Source organism: Saccopteryx leptura, chromosome 3 (assembly GCF_036850995.1).
Source record: "Saccopteryx leptura isolate mSacLep1 chromosome 3, mSacLep1_pri_phased_curated, whole genome shotgun sequence".
Lineage (NCBI taxonomy): Eukaryota > Metazoa > Chordata > Mammalia > Chiroptera > Emballonuridae > Saccopteryx > Saccopteryx leptura.
This window is the reverse complement of record NC_089505.1, coordinates 104054581-104076229: the sequence shown is the minus strand read 5'-3', so window position 1 is coordinate 104076229 and position 21649 is coordinate 104054581. Positions and strand designations below refer to the sequence as shown.

The window sequence follows — 21649 nt, the reverse complement described above, 5'->3', positions numbered from 1 at the left end:
AAAAGAAGTAACAAATCACAGAGAAAAGATAAAGTGATACAAGAATCTAAAAATCATAGAATCATAATTGAGTTCTATTTAGTAATAAATAAATGTCTTCACATATCACAAAAGCTTCTGTTTCTGTAATATATATCAATAACACAGCACAATATTGATCTTTGTAGCAACAATTCAGAGAAAATCTAAAGGAATGATTACAATTTCCTCCCTGCCAAGAAGGCAGGAAAGGATATAAATATATTTTAGCAAGATTGTCACTCAGGAGCATTGTGATAAAAATAACAGTGAACAGCTATGATGCCTATCAATATGGATAGACTTATGTGTTCTGACATGGAAAGATGTCCCTTAGAGGTATGTGGAAAAGCAATTATGAACAGTATGTATCTTTTTAATTTTTATTAAAAAGGAGAAAAAGATTAGTAAATATGTAGAAGAAACCTGAGTGACTCTTATGGAAACTTAATAGTGATTAAATCTGGATGATGGGATTACATATGACTGCTTTTTTCTAAATTATACATTTCTGTAATGTTTTTAATTTATAAAAATAAACAGGTGTGTCTGTCTTAATCAGAAGAAACAAAGGTAACAAAATAACCAGCTTAAGAAGGCAGAGAAGTAATTAATACATTTTAGAAATATTTGGTGCTTGTTTAATGGGTAAGTGAATTTTAAACTTATGTGGAATGTCTCCTACCTTGACAATGCAGATAAATGACTTATTGCTGTACATGAACATTAGGCACTCTTTACAACAAATACTCTGGTTGGATGTCGGTATGTCTTTTTTTTAACCCTGATCAATTTCCTCAACCACTGAAATGAATATATACATATATGAAGTATCACTATTGGGGTTTTGACAAGATTTTTGTTTTTATGGCCCCAATCCCCAATTCTTTGAAATTGTATTTGCTTGTGGTAACATCGTAAGTGGGACAATTAGTAATTTTCTCTTACAAGCAAATTTATTTTTCTTTTAAGATTTAGATTTTATACTGGCTGATATTTGAAAGCATAACCATGCTCCTCAGTCCCAGTGTATTGTTTGTAATTGGTCCAATTTATCTGATTCAGGTGCATTGTGGCCAGGTATGAAACCTGAAAGTGGTTTAATTCAGACTCCATCTCCAAGTCAACACAGTGTTCTTACCTGCACTACAGGGTTAACCACAAGCCAGCCAAGCCCAGCACATTATTCTTATCCCATTCAAGGTAAATAGGCATGGTTGTGTGTATGTTTTTTTTATTGTTGGTTTTTGTTTTTAATCTACCTATATCTTTAGACAAATTGGGTAATAGGAGCTCTGTCTTCTAAAATAGAAGGGGGTGATATATGCATTTGTGCATGCTTTTCGTATTAGGCAAACCAAAACCTAGGAGTGTGGTTTGTAAGTAGTTTAACCTTTGAATGTGAACTGCTTAGTAGAATTGAAGTCTTCCCTTTTGCATGTTGGTGTTCAGAAAACCTGTCTGTTCTCAGTGGCATTTTGTCCTGTAAATGAGCAGAAGACTCGGTTAGAACTTTGCTGACTTCTTTTATATGAAGTCCAGATAGAGTGGAATGTGTGATGAGTGCTGCTTTGTGAGAGGTATGCTGCTTTCTGCTGTGGTTCTGTCATACCTCTGCCTCCATTTACCACTTCTTGGTGGGAGCAGTTATTTTGCTCAAAAAGTTGTCTTTTTCCTATTTCACAATTAAAAGCTTGAACTTGAAGCATCTCTGCTTTCCCAAAAAGGTTGGAAGTGTGATAGGACTATTGGAAATGAAGACAAAGAAACTTAAAAGGCACTATTGAATTAATTCCCAATCCTTCCAAATGCAATGAATGCAATTTATTATTGATCCAGATTAGGAATTAATGTCCATATATATACCTGGCTTCTCATCTGTCTCCTTTCTTCCGATTTCCCCTAGCTTTTCAATTTTATTCCTTATAAAACAGGTCCCCAGGGGTGAGGGTGGGACAGCAAAAGCTGGTCTGAGGTATTCTGAGGATACAAACTTTGGTGATGAAAAGTTTTTTGATGTAGAGTATATTAAACAAAATACTTTAAGTGATCGAGAACTACTTCTGCTTGGTTGATCCATTGAGAACAGAACTGGTAACTACATTCCAAGACATTGCTCCAAGCTACTTTTACCTCCTGTTGTTTACTGAGTCTTTTATTTATTTCCCCTTCTTTGTCCCTTCCTCCTTCTTTCTTTGTAAAATAAGAACAAAGCAGGAGGAAAAATTCAAAGAGCATGACTTTGTTTTTCCCTCTACTACCCCTTTTGATTTTTATAAAGAATTTCTCTAGATTGATAGGCCTTTTGAGTCGAACGACAGACAAATCTAGTTGCCAGTTCCCTCTAAACTGGATATACCCCTGATAACTACACCTAGGTTGACTACAGCTAGGTTGTGAAAGAAAAACGGAATTCTCTTTTTTTTTTCTTTTTCCTTTTTAATCAAATGAGAGGCAGGGAGTTGAAGAGGCAGACTCCCGCGTGTACCCTGACCAGAATCCACCTGGTAACCCCCGTCTGGGGCTGATGTTCTGCCCATCTGGGGTCGCTGCTCTGTGGCACTTGAGGTGAGGTCACTGAGCCATCCCCAGCGCCAGGGGCCAACTTGCTCATTTGAGCCATAGCTATGGGAGAGAAAGGGTGGGAGGGCTGGAGAAGCAGATGGTCACTTCTGTGTGCCCTGACCGGGAATTGAACCTGGGACTTCTACACGCTGGACCAATGCTCTACCACTGAGCCAACCGGCCAGGGCCTTTTTTTTATATTAATATAAAAAAAGTTGTAGAACCACCTCCCAAGGTGTAGAACCACCACTTCTATGTAGTTGTATCTTGAATTTGAGGAACCTAATAATTGCTATGTTTATTTCTCCCTCCTTGTAAAACAAGAACCACCACCTTTTGGAGGTCATTTAGAACTCACTGCTTTATAACAGCGATTTTCAACTGGTGTGCCACAAGTATTTTTTTTTTTTTTTTTTTTTTGTATTTTTCCGAAGCTAGAAACGGGGAGAGATAGTCAGACAGACTCCCGCATGTGCCCGACCAGGATCCACCTGGCACGCCCACCAGGGGGCGACGCTCTGCCCACCAGGGGGCGTCGCTCTGCCGCGATCAGAGCCACTCTAGTGCCTGGGGCAGAGGCCAAGGAGCCATCCCCAGCGCCCGGGCCATCTTTGCTCCAATGGAGTCTCAGCTGCAGGAGGGGAAGAGAGAGACAGAGAGGAAGGAGAGGGGGAGGGGTGGAGAAGCAGATGGGCGCTTCTCCTGTGTGCCCTGGCCGGGAATAGAACCCGGGACTCCTGCACGCCAGGCCGACGCTCTACCACTTAGCCAACCGGCCAGGGCACCACAAGTATTTTTAAAACATGCAGTACCTGGCTATTTAGTCAGGGGCACTAACTTCTTTTTTCTTAGATTGTCAAATTAAAAAAATGACAATAGCCATCAGTGTGAATGAATCAAAATTATACGTATATATATTTTGTCAGATCAGCAAAAGATATTGTTTTGGTGTGCTGCAGAATTTTAGTAGTTTGTATGTACCATGAGATGAAAAAGGTATACCTTTTAAATTCTATTAACCATTATCCTAACTTAGTACATTTTCCCCCTTTTGATGGATTAACCTTATTTCCTCACATTTTGTTAATAATGATCATTATTGATGTCTATTAAGTGCTTACTGTGTTCTTAGCATTGTTTTAAGCAATAGTTAGGTATTACTCATGTAATCTGCACAAAAACCTAGGAGGGAAGTACTATTATTCATTTCATTTTAAAGAAGGGGAACATAAGACACAGAAAAGCAAAGTGGCTTGTCTGAGGTCACAAAGTTAGTAAATACTTAAGTCAGGATGTTAGCTGGTCAGTCTGACCCCAGAGCATGAGTGATTTATGATTTAAATTTTATGATTTTTAATATTGAAGTCATGGTATCAGTATCAACTCTCTCATAATAACCTATAGTTGCAAATATTTAAATTTATTTTTCTATTCTTTTTCTTGTTAACTTATTAGTCCATTGTACTGTTCATTAGAACTTTGGCACAAAAATTAAGGCAGAAGTTCACCAAATTGAATGTCAATTGTAACTGAAAATTTTTTAATTAAAAAGAAGATGTTTACCATTAGGTTGACTACTTATTTTGAAGGAAAAAAAGTGGTAGAAAACAAGTTGAAACAACTGGCTAAAATGAAATATGGGTATTATTGGCACATTTAAATTAACTGGGTTCTCCACTCTCTCCTCATCCCCACTCTTCATTTCCTTTAGCATGGACAACTAATGTTAGCTGTGTGGGTTTCTTCCGTTCCCTATGTAACAACCTAGACGTTCCACAGAATAAAAACTAGGAGCATTGCATTGATTTTTTTTTTTAAATGGTTAAAACAACAGTGTCTCCTCAATCCACCCCAAAGTATTCTACAGTTGACAACAGCCCTTCTTCCTGAGGAAGTTAGGGAAGTTATCTCAAAAACCAAATTTCACTTCTGGCTTGATCAGCTCTGACCAAAACCTTTAATTTAACCTCTATGCTCAGGAAAACCCTTAGATTAAGTAGATTTGGCTTCTTTTTTTCTTTCTTTTTTTTTTAAAGTGAGGGGAGGGAAGATAGACAGACTCCACAAGCTACCCTACTGGGATCCACTCAGCAACCCCAGCTGGGGCCAATGCTCAAATCAACTGAGTTATTTTTAGTGCCTGAGTCTGATGCTCAGACCAACTGAGCTATCCTCAGCACCTGGGCTGACACTCAAACCAATGGAGACACTGGCTGTGGGAGGGAAAAAGAGAGGAAAGGGAGAGGGACAGAAGCAGATAGTTGCTTCTTTTGTGTGCCCTGACTATGAATAGAACCCAGGATGTCCATCCATATGCTGGGCTGATGCTCTGTCCACTGAGCAAACCAGCCAAGGCCAGGTCTGGCTTCTTTATATCAGTCTTTTCTTAGACTGTCTATATGTGGCCCAGTTTCTGGTTATTTTCTTCATTTGAGATGATTTAAATAATTGTTTTTTAACCACCAGTCCACCAAAAATTCCATGCTAGTCTTCAAAAGAGTTAACCACCCTGATGTTGTATGAAGATCATAGACCCAGTGATTATAGACCATAATCTTTCTACAACACCAGGGCAGTTAACTATTTTGCACACTGGCAGTTGAAAATAACTGCTTTAAATGATTACTATTCAAGTGGAAAAAATAATTACAGAAATTTTAAAATTAATTTTAACTCATTCCTGACTTTTAATCAATGTCTCTGGATGTTGGTAATGCACACTAGTCTTTTGTTGACCAGATTTGTTTATTTATTTATTTTTATTTATTTACTTACTTATTTATTTATTTTTTACAGAGAGGGTGAGTCAGAGAGAGGGACAGACAGACAGAAACAGAGAGAGATGAGAAGCATCAATTATCAGTTTTTTGTTGCGACACCTTAGTTGTTCATTGATTGCTTTCTCATATGTGCCTTGACTGCGAGCCTTCAGCAGACCGAGTAACCCTTTGCTCGAGCCAGCGACCTTGGCAAAGCTGGTGAGCTTTGCTCAAACCAGATGAGCCCGCGTTCAAGCTGGCGACCTCGTGGTCTCAAACCTGGGTCTTCCGCATCCTAGTCCAACACTCCATGCACTGTACCACTGTCTGGTCAGGCCCCAGATTTATGTTTTTATAGACTATTTCTTTACAATAGTTTTTGATTTATAGAAAAATTGAGCATATGGTACAGAGTGTTACATATATCCCCCCACCTTGTACACAGTTTCCGCTGTTATTAGCATCTTATACAGGGGTCCACAAACTACGGCCCGCGGGCCGCATGTGGCCCCCTGAGGCCATTTATCCGGCCCCTGCCACACTTCTGGAAGGGGCACCTCTTTCATTGGTGGTCAGTGAGAGGAGCACATTGACCATCTCGTTATTAGCCAAAAGCAGGCCCATAGTTCCCATTGAAATACTGGTCAGTTTGTTGATTTAAATTTACTTGTTTTTTATTTTATTTATTTATTTTTTTGGTTCTTTATTTTAAATATTGTATTTGTTCCCGTTTTGTTTTGTTTTGTTTACTTTAAAATAAGATATGTGCAGTGTGCATAGGGATTTGTTCATAGTTTTTTTTATAGTCCGGCCCTCCAATGGTTTGAGGGACAGTGAACTGGCCCCCTGTGTAAAAAGTTTGGGGACCCCTGATCTTATAGAAGATTGGAGCATTTGTTACAATTAGTGAACTAATATTGGTACATTATTATTAACTAGGTCCATAGTTTTTTCATATTTCCTTAGTTTTTACCTGATGTCCTTTTTCTGTTCCAGAATCCGGGATACCACGTTTAATTGCCATGCCTCCTTAGGCTCCTCTTGATTATAGTTTTTCAGATTTGACTTGTTTTTGATGACCTTGATATGCTATACATGAGTTCTACCAAGTTATACATGTATACAAGATGTAAATGAATCCCACAAGTATTTACTGAGCATCACCTTCTGTAGGCCAGGTGCTTTGCGCAGATATTAGAGATAATGAATAAGATATTAAGATTCTACCTTCATGAAGCTTACAGATGAGTAGAGGAGATAAAAAAACAAGCAGGTAAATAAATAGATTTTGAAAAGTGCTCTGAAAGGAATAAAGAAGTTTCTATGATTGAGTTAACAAGAAAGGAGTTAGTTTTAATAGAGGAGTCAGGGAGTCTCTCTAGGGAGGAGACGCCATCATGCTGGGAGGATGAAAGGGGACACGGAAGGACAACAGTCCAGGCAGAGAATATTGCAAAGGTCCCCCAGTAAGGAAGAGCCTCTCTGGTTTTGAGTGACTTGAAAGGGTGAGCAAGGGTGGTGGAGAGACATATATAAAATTAAAGGATGGGTAGAAACTAACTCTTGCAACAACTTTTTTTGCCATAAACCCTTCAGCTTTGGGGCAGTGTCATTGAATACAGCTCTGCCTCACAGTTCTATAACTAAAGTCTTCTGATTAGAGCTCTCTGTATTGATTGTATTAGGTGGACCTCTAGTGGGCCATGGTTCTCAGATGCTTTGTCTTATGATTTCACAGCTCCATTGTCAAAACAGGAGTGGAGACTTAGCCAAAAACAGTTGAGTATGCCATTGTCATTTGGAAAGTTAATAGCCTTCAGCTATATAGCAATAGGAGTTACCGCTTGAATTTTATTTGAGCCTCTAAATTTGTACCTTTTGTTGCATATCTTATTGTGTCTGCTTTTGTTTTTAAATCTGCAACTGATAAAGAATTGGGAGATCCCAGCTTTGTCATCTCAACTATCTATCTACCACTAGCTCCATGACTGTGGACAAATTACTTTAACTCTTCTTTGTCCCAGGTTCTTCATATCTAATTTACCTTAATCTCTTATATAATTTCTTCTAAGCAAAGTTCCCTTGAAGAAAGGGATAAAAATTTTCCTCTGTTTTTGACCAGTACGCTAAAGTTTTTGCTGCATTTATTCAACTAATTCTGTTTTTAATATTTTTTAATTTTGAAAGTACATTTATTAAAGGTGGGGACAGTGAAACAAGGAAGGGCTTAGGACAGAAGCAGCAACAGGACAGTGCCTAGGCCAGGCTGCTTTGGCTCACTGGGAAGTCAGAGAAAAAGGGACCTTGAAGATAGTAAGTTCAGGGGGTGAGCCTGGGACAAGCTGCTGCTGACCATTGCTCCCCTGGTTGCAAGTTTCTTGGGAACCCTTATAGTTTAGGAGATGCATGCCTGATAGGGAAGAAAGGTATGGGCGTGCTTCCAAGAGGGAGAGTTTGCCTCACTTAATGGAGGTTTTTCTATTAACTTTCCTGAGGACTTTGTTGCTAATGGCCTAGGTAGTCAGGTAGTCAGGTCTACCTGATGCTGAAGTGTTATGGTGTTTGTGACTGCAATGGGAACCATGTCTAAGAGTGCTTATAATAATTGAGTAAGAGTAATTCAAGACCAGTACCTCAATCTCAGTTACATTGTCCACCTGAAAAAATCCTCTGGGGCACATACTAGTCACTGAGGATTTGATTAAAACCCTAGTGGAATTTGTGATAGAAGAGTATGGAAAACTTAACCCAAATTCCTTATCTTAAGATAGACAGCCTAATTAACTTACAGGTACATTTTTGCCTGGCCAGAAATATATTTAATATTTTCTGAATTTTTTCAGGCTCATTGGTAATATCTTTAAATGCCAGATCATGTTGTTTGTTGATCTACATTAATAATTCATTATTTGAGTAGTGCCCAAAAAGTAATTGCAAGTAATTTAGAATTTGGAAGACCATGTCTCTTTCTCAGAGTAATTATGTTGCATTAGGAAAGGCATGCTTTGGGACAAGTGACAATAAATACAGTAGTGTAGGGTTTATGTATAGATTTACCAGAGCTCTTATTGTTTCTCCTGAATGTCAATAGGCCACATTGCAGGTGAGTCATTTTTCAACTGCCAGAGAATATGGACTGCAGTTATTTCGTTTAGCTTTTGATTTTATTGGTATCATTAACATGAACCAGTTCATTGTATAAATATATATATCCTTTTAGGACTTTATTAGGAATAGTTGAAAACTCAAGTCAAAACAGAATAATGTTTGAACTGTTTTATCTAATAAAGTCTAAATTATGGTATAGCATGTAAAAGAACAAAACCAATATTTATTTCCTTTGCTAATATTCTCTATATTCTTGTAGATCTGTTTAAGATACAATATATTTTTAATTTCTTCTAGCCTTTTACATTATATCTTTAATACTTCTTAACACTCATCCTTCATAGCTTCAAGCACAAATGCCAGCCTGATATCCACTTCATCTACTATTGCCAATATTCCAGCAGCAGCAGTTTCCAGCATCTCAAACCAGGTATGGTGCTCCTTTTATTCATCCTATTTGATATGGTTTATCTAGCTAGCTCTTTCTCTCTTCTTTTCCTGGTCAGTTTGCCAATCTAAGAATCAACCAGTATGGACTGTGGAGAGACCCTTCTGGATGCCCTGAAAACCAGTACCGTGGGTGGTTTCTCGGGCTACCATCCAGTTTCTCTCATTTCTCTGCAAAGCCTCTCAGTGATAAGGTTTTACCTGCTCCCTTTTACTGTGCGTGTTTCTGCCTCCATGAGGGCAGAGATTTTTCTACTTTGTTCATTTATATATTCCCAGAGTTCATGAAAATGCCTGACCCTCACATGAAAGGCACATAATAAATATTTGTGGAATGAAAAACTATTGCTTCCACTTTTTTATTTAGGCACTCATTCCTTTGTGAATTCTTTGGGGTCTGGTTTTGATTATTCTATTAATGTTTTATGCGCAGATCACTGGTAATATCATCAGTGCATTTGTTGTTATGTTTTTATTTGTCGTATCTGCAGCAATTAGTATTATCAACCACTGTATCCATGGATCTTTTTTCTGGTTGCAGTTAACATACTGCTATTCTGGTTCATTTTTTTAAATGTTCATTCCTGCATTTGTTATTCTTTTAGTCCACAAATATTTATTGAGTTCCCTCTATGTACCTGGCATTCTTCAGGGTACAACTTTCTCTCTCTTTCTTAGTTATTCCTTTTGGTCCTGTCTTCTATCATGGACAGTTTCTATTTAGTTTTCCACATGCTTTTCATCTCCTGGAATGTTTAACCACATTCATAATATCCATTTACTACCTCTGAAATAAGATTTTAGTCATAATCTTATGGAATCTATAGGCTTCCTGCTGATTCGTGGACATTTTTCCTTTAATGTCCTGCTAAGTTTGCCATATCTAAAATCAGCCTTTCATTCTCCCTTTATTCTGTCTCCTTGTTCTCCAACAGTAAAACTACTTCTCTCTGACTTTTCAGTTCTTGTCAATGAGATATTTTTTTTTAGAGAGAGAGAGAGAGGGAGGAGAGAGATGAGAAGCATCAATTTGTAGTTGCTTCACTTTAGTTGTTCATTTTGTTCATTGATTGTTTCTCATACTTGCCTTGACCTGGGGTCTCAAGCTGAGCCAGTGACCCCTTGCTCAAGCCAATGACCTTGGGCTTCAAGCCCACAAGTCTGCACTCAAGCCAGTGACCTCAGGGTTTCGAACCAGAGTCATCAGCATCCCAGGTCAAGGCTCTATACACTGTACCACCATTGATCAGGCAATGAAATAATTTTTTTTTTTAATAAACTTAGGCCTAAACCAGTCATTTGCAGTTTTTTTTTCTCATTCATCCCTAATCCAGCCATTTCTGGAATTCTTTCTCTTGCATTGGTGCTACCATTTTCTGTGTTTTGTTTTGTTTTTCCCCTCTTTAATCCTGAATTACTGTATTTAACTATTCATCTCATCTCCCATTTTTGCTGTTTGTCCATTTTCTAAAACACTATTGAATTTTTTTCTAAATACCACTTTTTATCCTGCATTCACCTGCTTATTATCTTTTTCTATTTTTATTTGTTGATTTGAGTTTGATAATCCCCTTTTCCTTGTCCCCACATAAGCTAATCACCATTGCCTAAAGAATCCAAGTGATATTGCTTTTTTTTTTTTTTTAAGTAAGTGAGAGGTGAGGAGGCAGAGAGACAGACTCCCACATGTGCCCCACTCAGGATCCACCCAGCAAGCCCCCTACTGGGCAATGCTCTGCTTATCTGGGGCCATTGCTCCATTGCTCGGCAACCGAGCTATTTTAGCACCTGAGGCCATCCTCAGCACCCAGGGCCAACTTGCTTGAACCAATTGAGCCATGGCTGCAGGAGGGGAAGAGAGGGAGAGAGAGAGAAGAGGAGTGGGAAGGGTAGAGAAGCAGATAGTCACTCTGTGTGCCCTGACCAGGAATCGAACCTGGGACCAAGTCAAATTCCTTAAGAAGTCATTCAAGCCAACAGAGATCCTTTCAGTCAAACTCAACATCTCTGACCCCTTAAATAAAACCTTTCCAGAGCCTTTTTAAGGGGGGTGGGGGGACAGGCAGGCAGAAAGAAAGAGATGAGAAGCATTAAATTGTTGTTGAGGCACTTTAGTTCATTGATTGCTTTCTCATATGTGCCTTGATTGGGGGTCTGCAGCTGAGCCAGTGACCCCTTGCTCAAGCCAGTGACCTTGGGCTTCAAGCCAGCATCCTTTAGGCTCAAGCCAGCAACCCCGCACTAAAACCGAGGACCTCAGGGTTTCAAACCTGGGTTCACAACGTCCCGAGTTGATGCTCTACCCATTGTGCCACTGCCTGATCTGGCTTTCAGAGCCTATTTATATATTTATTCCTTCTGCCTATTTATCTCAGAAAACTCCCTGACTACCACATCTTCAGTGATAGTTTTCTTTCTCCATACTTCACTCATTTGGCATATCATTTATTGCCAATTTGTTGGAAATGTTTTTGTCTTAGCCTCTGCTAAATTCTTAATTCCCTTGAGTACTAGTATGACTTAGTCTTTTCTTTAATATTCTTTTCCCACCCATGTACTCTTTCTCTCTTTCTCTCTCTCTCCGTGGTAGATGGATGTGTACTCTTTATAATTGGCCTGATCAGTTAGTGTCTTCCTACTGTCACTAACATCATCATCAGTGGAATTTTTTATGGTGTGTTTTTGAGCTTTGTGTCATACATTTTTTAAAATAACTTTATTAAGGTATAATTGACATACAATAAACTTTACAGATTTAAATTGTACAATTTGATAACTTTTGACAAGTATGTGCTCATAAAATCATAAAAAGGTTTACTCTAATATTTTAAAGAAAACTTGATTATTTTAGAAAGATACTCAGGGTTTTTTTTTTTTTAAATATCTTTTTGATTTTAGAGAAAAGAGAGTGAGAGAGAAAGGTGAGGTAGGAACAGGAACCATCAACTTGTAATAGTTGCTTCTCTATGTGCCTTGACTGAGTAAAGCCAGGCTTTCAAACTGGCGACCTCAGCATTCCAGGTTGACGCTTTATACACTGCACCACCACAGGTCAGGCAAAGGTGCTCAATATTTAAACTGGGAAACTTTAATGTAGGATATGTGATTTTTTTTTTTTAAAGTTCTCTGTCCTTAAAAGCATAACCATTTTGTGCAGTGGTTTATAAACTTCTTAAAGGGATCTTCCTTTAAGAATTCCATGCAGAGCTCCTGGCTGGTTGGCTCAGTAGTAGAGCGTCGGCCTGGCGTGCAGAAGTCCTGGGTTCAATTCCCAGCCAGGGCACACAGGAGAAGTGCCCATCTGCTTCTCCACCCCTCCCACTCTCCTTCCTCTCTGTCTCTTTCTTCCCCTCCCGCAGCGAGGCTCCATTGGAGCAAAGATGGCCCGGGCGCTGGGGATGGCTCCTTGGCCTCTGTCCCAGGCGCTAGAGTGGCTCTGGTCGCAGCAGAGCGCTGCCCCGGAGGGGCAGAGCATCGCCCCCCTGGTGGGCAGAGCATCGCCCCCTGGTGGGCGTGCCGGGTGGATCCTGGTCGGGCGCATGCGGGAGTCTGTCTGTCTCTCCCCGATTCCAGCTTCAGGAAAAAAAAAAAAAAAAAGGAATTCCATGCAGAGCCCTGGCCGGTTGGCTCAGTGGTAGAGCGTCGGCCTGGTGTGCAGAAGTCCCGGGTTCGATTCCCAGCCAGGGCACACAGGAGAAGCACCTATCTGCTTCTCCATCCCTCCCCCTCTCTGTCTTTCTCTTCCCCTCCCATAGCCGAGGCTCCACTGGAGCAAAGATGGCCTGGGCTCTGGGGATGGCTCCTCGGCCTCTGCCCCAGGCGCTAGAGTGGCTCTGGTCGCAACAGAGCGACGCCCCGGAGGGGCAGAGCATCGCCCTCTGGTGGGCAGAGCGTCGCCCCCTGGTGGGCGTGCTGGGCGCCCGTCGGGCGCATGCGGGAGTCTGTCTGACTGTCTCTCCCGTTTCCGGCTTCAGAAAAATACAGAAAAAAAAAAAAAAGAATTCCATGCAGATATTTATTCAGAATTTTTTTTTTTAATAGAGACAGAGCCAGAGAGAGGGATAGACAGGGACAGACAGACAGGAACGGAGAGATGAGAAGCACCAATCATTAGTTTTTCGTTGCTCATTGCGACACCTTAGTTGTTCATTGATTGCTTTCTCATATGTGCCTTGACCGTGAGGTTACAGCAGACCGAGTGACCCCTTGCTCAAGCCAGCGACCTTGGGTCCAAGCTCGTGAGCTTTGCTCAAACCAGATGAGCTTGCACTCAAGCTGGCGACCTTGGAATCTCGAACCTGGGTCCTCTACATCCCAGTCCGACGCTCTATCCACTGCGCCACCGCCTGGTCAGGCTATTCAGAAATTTATTACATAAAATAGGGAAAAGAAGAGCTAATATAGTAGAAAAAGGGACATTGTGTGTAGAATGCTTAGGACCTTTCCCTCTAAGCCTTCCCCTAGTCCCAGACAGCCCTAAGCCATCCCCTCTCGACTCTTAGGTTTCCAACAGAGTACATTTTGAAAATCATTTGTTTAAGTGGAAGATACAGATAGGCAAATGAGAAGTCAAATTAATGTTTTAAGAAAAGAATTATGAATAAGAGGGACATGAAAGTCTCTTCTATTGAAATTAATGTTTTGCTTTTTCTGAAGTCTTGTTTTCCTCCCTTGAACCCTTTGGTCTACAGGACTATCCCACCTATACCATCCTTGGTCAGAGTCAGTATCAGGCCTGCTACCCCAGCTCCAGCTTTGGAGTCACAGGCCAAAGTAACAGTGATGCTGAGAGTAGCACATTAGCAGCAACCACATACCAGACGGAGAAGCCTAGTGTCATGGCCCCTGCACCTGCAACACAGAGACTTTCCTCTGGTAAGCACCACAGCTCTAAAAACTTTGGCTTAAGGGTACTTCATCCAACAGGTAATGGTAAAGATTACTTTTTTTTGGTCTAAGTTGTTACAGTGCTATTGGCTTTCTCTCTCAGGAGTATTAAATATTAGAGCCATTCTAATTTAAACATTAGAAACATTCATTGGCAGGCTGAATGCAATACCTGATACTGCAAACAGAAAACTACCAAGAATGAAAAGACTGTATTTGACTCCCATTCCACCCTCCCTATAGATTTAACATGATTGTCACAAGGAACTTCAAACTCATGACACATTTTATAAAGGTTAAAGAACTCCAGTTTTAGTCTGAATATTTTGGACTGCTGTTCAGCCTCAGGTAATTCTTAACTTTTTCTGGCAATGTATGATAAAATTTTGGTTGTGACACTGGGTGGCGGTGCTCCTGGCATGTAGAGTATAGAGGCTAAGGACGCTGCTTAACCAGGCATCCTACAGTGCATAGTACACTTAACAACAACAGTCATCTGGCCCAAAATGTTAATTGTGCCAGGTTGAGAAATACTGATCTAGAAACGTAAATCAGATTCAGGTTCATTTATTTATTTATTTAGGCTAAACAACTCCATAGGTGTGTTCTTTCATTAGGAGGCAATTATAAATTCTAGTTATAACTCTCTTGGCGATGTCAGGAGCTGTTGATGTTCAATGCCCAGTTCAACATTCCCAGATTACCTAAAGTTTGGTTTTTCATCCTTTCTTGCTGCAGTATGATTCTGAAGGGCAGGAATCCTGCTAACCCTCTTCCTGCTCTGGTTCTCATAGCCTGTGACTACTAGCAATTGATGTCTTGCTTTTCCTTTCCAGTAGACCCATCTGCAAGCCCATCTTTGTCCCAGACTACACCAAGTAAAGATGCTGATGACCAGTCCAGGAAAAACATGACTGGAAAGAACCGGGGCAAGAGGAAAGCTGATGCCAGCTCTTCCCAGGACAGTGAACTAGAAGTATGGGAAGAAATTCATTTGAGTTACCTACTTTGTTTTTCCCTCATTTCTTAAGTTCATCAAACATACATCTGAAACTCATGGGATAATGTAGTTCTGTGTTGTGTACCCTTTAATTCCTGGGCAGGAGAAACTGAGTTGGCCAAGTGAAAACAGAAATGTAAAAACACATTTCTCTATGCCCATAGCTTTCCATGTCACTTCAGATGCTTTTATGAAAAGTATCAGAAATCTTTTCTGAATTTAAGTAACCAGGTACCTCTTTAAGGGGAAGAACAAACTGTTCTCTATATTCCAGAGGGAAACAAAAAGAACAGTACATCATATTCAGAAAGCAGAGAGTATCACAAGTAATGTCATACTATTCGCAGTTCAAAAATCTCAAAGTAAAACGAGAGGACTAAGAGTGCTTTGGGCCAAGTTTCTGTGAAACATACAACCAGATCTGGTAACTTATTAATGAGATTTACACTCATTTATTCTGTAGTTAAGCACTGTAAGAATTTACTATGGGCATACATTTGTGGCTTCATTATTAAGAAGACTAAAAGTCATACAAACTACTAATAGTGAAGTTTTGATATTAATCCTTTTGCTTTTTTCAACTTTTCTATAATCATTTAATAAGGGAAAAGCTCTATTTAAAAGTGAGTCCATTGCCTGACCTGTGGTGGCGCAGTGGATAAAGCGTCGACCTGGAAATGCTGAGGTCGCCGGTTCAAAACCCTGGGCTTGCCTGGTCAAGGCACATATGGGAGTTGATGCTTCCAGCTCCTCCCACCCTTCTCTCTCTCTATCTCTCCTCTCTCTCTCTCTCTCTCTGTCTCTCTCTCTCATCTCTAAAATGAATAAATAAATAAATAAATAAATTTAAAAAAATAAAATAAAATAAAAAATAGATTTAAAGATTAAAGAAACTACTGTGTAAAAAAAAAAAAAAGTGAGTCCATTGATGTTCTGAAGATATAGGTAAGCTGAAGCTGTATTTGGAGTCTTTCACTTTATTAAATTTTTTTTTTAAGATTTTATTTATTCATTTTAGAGAAGGAGGGGAGCAGGAAGCATCAACTCCCATATGTGCTTGACCGGGCAAGCCCAGGGTTTCCAACTGTCAATCTCAACGTTCCAGGTCAATGCTTTATCCACTGCGCCACCACAGGCCAGGCCGGAGTCTTTCACTTTATTCTTGGAAAGAAAAAGAAAAAAATAAAATAAAGTCCTATGTATTTCTCAGGAAAAATGGAGAGAGAACTCACTTATTTTTGAAAATTGTGGTAAAATGTACTTAACTTAGTATTTGCTTTTTTTTTTTTTTTTTTAGCTAGAGAGAGACAGGAGGGAGAGAGATGAGAAGCATCAACTCATAGTTATGTCACTTTACTTGTTCATTGATTGCTTCTCATATGTGCTTTGACCAGGGGCTCAGGCCATGCCAGTGACCTTGGGCTTTAAGCCAGTGACTTTTAGGCTCAAGCCAGTGATCATGGGGTCATGTCAGTGATCTTACACTCAAGCCAGGGACCTCATGCTCAAGCTGGTGAGCCTGTGCTCAAGCCAATGAGCCCGCGCTCAAACTGACGACCTTGGGGTCTCCATCCTGGGTCCCCCGCATCCCAATCTGATGCTCTATCCACTGTGCCACCACCTGGTCAGGCCACATTTTGTTTATACATTCATCTATTGAAGGACACCTGAAGTCTGTTCACCTTTGAGTTACTATGAATAATGCCGCTATGAACATTGTTGTATAGGTATCTCTTTGAGTCCTTCTTTTCAATTATTTTGAGAAAACTTAGGAGTAGAATTGCTGGATCGTATGGTGATTCTATATTTAACTTTTTGAGGAACTACCAGAATGTTTTCCATAGTTTTACATTCCTATTAGCAATGCATGAGGGTTTCAGTTTCTCCACATCCTCACCAATGCTTATTTCCCATTTTTTTGGTAATAGACATCCTAACAGATATAAAGTGGGATCTCATTTGTGGTTTTGATTTGCATTTTCTTAATGATCAATAATATTGAACATTTTTTCATGTATTTATTGGCCATTTGTTTATTTTCTTCGGAGAAATGTCTGTTCAAATCCCTTGCTCATTTTTTAATTGGGTTGTTTTTTATTGAGTTTCAGGAATTCTTTTTTAAGTGCGAGGAGGAGAGATAGTGAGACAGACTCCCACATGCACCCTGATTGGGATTCACCCGGCAACCCCATCTGGGTTCGATGCTTGAATTAACTGAGCTATCCTCAGCACCTGGGGCTGACACTATGACCAACCAAGCTATCCTGAGCGCCTCAGGCTGATGCTTGAACCATTTGAGCCACTGGCTGCAAGAGGGGAAGAGAGAGAAAAGAGAGAAGGGAAAGAGAAGTAGAAATTGCTTTTTTGTTCTCTGACCAGGATCGAACCCAGGACGTTCACACGCCTGGCCAATGCTCTGTCCACTGAGGAAAACATCAGGGCCTAGGAATTTTTTATATATTCTGTATATTAATCCCTTATCAGATATATGATGTACAACTATTTTCTCCCATTCTGTGATTGTCTTTTCACTCTCTTGATAGTATTCTTTGTTGCACAAAAGTTTTATGAAATTGTTTTTCTTTCATTGCTTGTGCTTTTGATGTTATACCTAAGAATACAAGGTTATGAACATACCCACCTGTTTTCTCCCAAGAATTTTATTGTTTTGGCTCTTAAGTTTAGGTCTTTGATCCATATTGAGTTAATTTTTGTATATGGTATAAAGTAAGGCTCTAATTTCATTCTTTTGCACATGGACATCTAATTTTTCCCAGTATCTGTTGTTGGAAAGAATTTCCTTTCCCAATTGAATGGTCTTGGTTTCCTTGTCAAAAAAAAAAAAATCAGTTGCCCATATATGTCACGGTTTATTTCTGCGGTCTCTCTTCTGTTTCTTGGTTTATGTGTCTGTTCTTATGCTAGTATTGTTTTGATTACTGTAACGTTGTAAGTTTTGAAATAAGGAAGTGTGAGTCTTCCAGCTTTGTGTGTGTTTTTTTTTTTCACGGGTATTTTGGCTGTTTGGGAACCCTTGAGATTCTATATGAATTTTAGAATGAGTTTTTCTATTTCTTTAGAAAACACTGTTGGTGCCCTGGCTAGATGGCTAACAAGCATCACCCCAAAGTGCAGAGGTTGCCAGTTTGATCCCCAGTCAGGGCACATACAAGAACAGATCAATGTTCCTGTCTCTCTCTTCCTCTGTCTCTAAAATCAAAAAAATTTAAAAACAAAACCACTGTTGGAATTTTGGACAGGTGTTGCATGAATTTCTGTAGACTGCTTTGGGCAGTATTGTCATTTTAACAATGTTGAAACATGGAGTGGCTTTCCATTTATTTAGGTCTACTTTCATTTCCTTCAGCAGTATTTTATAGTTTTCAGTGTACAAGTCTCACTTTAGATTTATTACTAAGTATTTTATTATAAATACTTTTGATGCTATGGTAAATGGAATTGTTTTTAAAATTATTCATCACAGTGTACAGAAAATCAACTAATTTCTGAATTCACTTATTAGCTCTGACAGGTTTTTGGTTTGTTTGTTTTATTTTGTATGCGTGTGTGTGTGTGTGTGTGTGTGTGTGTGAACTCTGTAGTACTGTATTTTATATGTATAAGATCATGTCATCTGCAAACAAAGATAATTTTACTTCTTCCTTTCCAATTTTGGAACCTTTTTCTCCTGTTTTTGCCAATTTATTCTGGCTAGACTTTCCAGTACTATGTTGAGTAGAGGTAGTGTGAACAGGCACACTTGTCTTATTCCTGATCTCAGGGGTAAAGCTTTCAGTCTTTTACCACTGAGTATATTAGCTGTGTTTTTTCACATATGGCCTTTATTATGTTGAGTACATCCCATTCTATTTCTAGTTTATTGGGTGTTTATCATGAAAGTGTTGAATTTTGTCAGATGCTTTTTCTGCATCAACTGAGATGACCATGTGGGTTTTTCTTCCCTAGTCTATCCATATACTTTTTTATTACATTGATTTATTGTATGTTGATCCATTCTTACATTTTGGAAACAAATCTTACTTGGTCATGATGTATAATTCTTTTAATGTGCTGCTGAATTTTAGGTGCTTCGTTAGCGCAGTAGGTAGGGCGTCAGTCTCATAATGTGCTGCTGAATTTTGTTTGCTAGTATTTTGTTAAGGATTCTTGTATCAATGTTCATAAATATGTTGGTCCACAGGATTTTTTTTTTCTTGTAGTGTCTTTATCTGACTTTAATATCAGGATAATTCTGGCTTCACAGACTGAGTTAGGAAGTGTTCCCTCCTCTTTAACTTTTTGGAAGAGCTTAAGAAGGATTGGTGTTCATTCTTCTTTAAATGTTTGGTAGAATTTACCAGTGAAGCCATCTGGTCTTGGGCTTTACTTTCCTATGATATTGTTTTTCCTGTGATTTTTTTTTTAAGATTTTTTAAAAATTAATTTTAGAGAGGGCAGAGAGATAGAGAAAGTGGGGAGGAAGGAGCAGGAGGCATCAACTTGTAGTAGGTGCTTCTCATATGTGCCTAGCCTGGGCAAGCCCAGGGTTTCGAACCATTGACCTCAGCGTTCCAGGTTGACCCTTTATCCACTGTACCACGACAGGTCAGGCATCCTGGGATGTTTTTTATTACTGATCCAACCACCTTACCAGTTAAAGACCTATTCAGAATTTCTGTTTCTTCTTGAGTCATTTTAACACTTTGTGTTTTTCTAGAAATTTGTTCATTTCATCTAGGTTATTTGTCGGTGTACAACTAATCATAGTATTCTCTTATAATCCCTTTTATTTCTATAAAATTAGTAATGTTCATTTCTTGTATGAATTTTTTTTTAATTTTTTTATTCATTTTTAGAGAGGAGAGAGAGAGGGAGAGAGAGAGACAGAGAGGGAGACAGAGAGGGAGAGAAAGGAGAGAGAGACAGAGAGAGAGAAGGGGGGAGGAGCTGGAAGCATCAACTCCCATATGTGCCTTGACCAGGCAAGCCCAGGGTTTTGAACTGGCAACCTCAGCATTTCCAGCTCGACGCTTTATCCACTGCGCCACCACAGGTCAGGCAGTAATGTATTTCTGATTTTAGTAATTTGAGTCTTTTTCTTAGTCTAGCTAAAAGTTATCAATTTTGTAGATCTGTTCAAAGAACCAACTTTTAGTTGATTTCCTCTATTATTTTTCTGTTCTATGTTTTTTATCTCCATTCTAACTTTACTATTTCCTTCCTCTGTGGGTTTTTTGTAGTCCCTTAAATTGTACAGTTAGGCTATTCAGATCTTACTCTTTAAGGCAGGCGTCCCCAAACTACGGCCCGTGGGCCGCATGTTGCCCCCTGAGGCCATTTATCTGCTCCCCCCCCCCCCCCGCCACACTTCCGGAAGGGGCACCTGTTCATTGGTGGTCAGTGAGAGGAGCACTGTATGTGGCGGCCCTCCAATGGTCTGAGGGACAGTGAACTGGCCCCTTGTGTAAAAAGTTTGGGGACCCCTGCTTTAAGGTCTGCATTTTCAGCTGTACTGTACCTAATAGCACTGCTTGATTAGTCAGGCCACATTCCATAAATTTTGTTTAGTTGTGTTATTTTCATTCATCTCAAGGTATTTTCTCATTTCACTTGTGATTTCTTTCTTCATCCTTGGTTATTTAAGATTGTGTTGTTTAATTTTCACATATTTGTGACTTTTCTAGTTTTCTTGTTTTATTTGATTTCTTGCTTTATTCCATTGTGATTAGAAAAGATGTTCACTCATTATTTTTATGTCTTTTTTCCCTCAGCGGGTATTTTTGTGGGACTTGGATGAAACCATCATCATCTTCCACTCCCTTCTTACTGGATCCTATGCCCAGAAGTATGGAAAGGTAATTTGAATCTTCCTTTGTTGTAACCATCCTTCTCCTTACTATACGGGCAGGTAACCAAAATCAATTTCTCTGCTACCTCCAGCTTACTCTGTTGGCCTTTAACTTTCCATGTTAAATTTATAATGTTTTGTACCAGGCAGTTGATAAAACTGGAGACTAGATGTGGGACAAGTGCTGCAAGCAGAAGTTCTTTGAGAGTGGTATTTTGTATAAATGAAATATGGGAATGCTACTCAAAACAGAGTAGAGGCTCAGGATTATGTCTTCCAGAGACCAGTCTGTTGTCCCTTAGGTTACTTCAGCAGCCCAAACTGAGCACTCATTTAGCTGAGTATATGCCAAGTATGTAAATTCAAAATATAAAATATCTTTCCAAAATAGATTATATACTTTCTTAAATTAGGTAGACTAAGCAGAATTTAACTTATTTAGCCATCAGTATAAACATCAGTTTTAATAGAAGGATGAGCTGTTTTTGAGCTGTTACCTATATATTTCTACTCTAAATAACCTTCAGACTGCTATTTTTTTGTTTCTATGAATACATTTTATAAAAATATCTGCTTTTGCTCTCTTACTATTCCCAATTATTTCTTATTGTCACTAAAGTTTCTGTTCAAAGTAATTTCCATAGGCTTTCAGTATATAGACTGGCAAACTCATACACTATATAGTTTGGCTGTTTATAAAATAAGAGCATAGAGCCTCTAAATGAGGCTTTAAGTACATTGGGAAAAAAGGAAAAGCTTAGTGCATTGCTTTTCCTGCAAATATTTTGACTCTTTAATCTTTGTTTACTTATTTCCTGGTTGTTGAGATTTTCAGATAACTGACTTCTGATGTTATATTTGTGTGTGTGTGTGTGTGTGTGTGTAAGAGAATGGGTGTTACAGTACCACTATTTTAGCAGTAGTTAGAATTTCTCCTGAAACAGAATTTCCCCCAAAATTAAGGTTTTGTTTTTTTGTTTTTTGTTTTTGTATTTTTCTGAAGCTGGAAGCGGGGAG

General features: G+C 39.2%; 1 protein-coding gene across 5 annotated transcripts in view; it reads left to right on the top strand.

Moving 5' to 3' along the window:
* Positions 1-21649, top strand: part of EYA3 (EYA transcriptional coactivator and phosphatase 3) — a 101540-nt gene that overhangs the window by 54900 nt on the left and 24991 nt on the right. For 2 of the 5 annotated variants that reach the window (XM_066375592.1, XM_066375590.1), the window contains exons 7-11: positions 1084-1221; positions 8795-8880; positions 13589-13772; positions 14621-14760; positions 20556-20639. In XM_066375592.1, the coding sequence (XP_066231689.1) occupies positions 1084-1221; positions 8795-8880; positions 13589-13772; positions 14621-14760; positions 20556-20639 (632 nt within the window). The remainder of the gene's footprint in view (positions 1-1083; positions 1222-8794; positions 8881-13588; positions 13773-14620; positions 14761-20555; positions 20640-21649) is intronic. The other 3 variants (XM_066375591.1, XM_066375595.1, XM_066375593.1) reach the window with 3 other exon arrangements.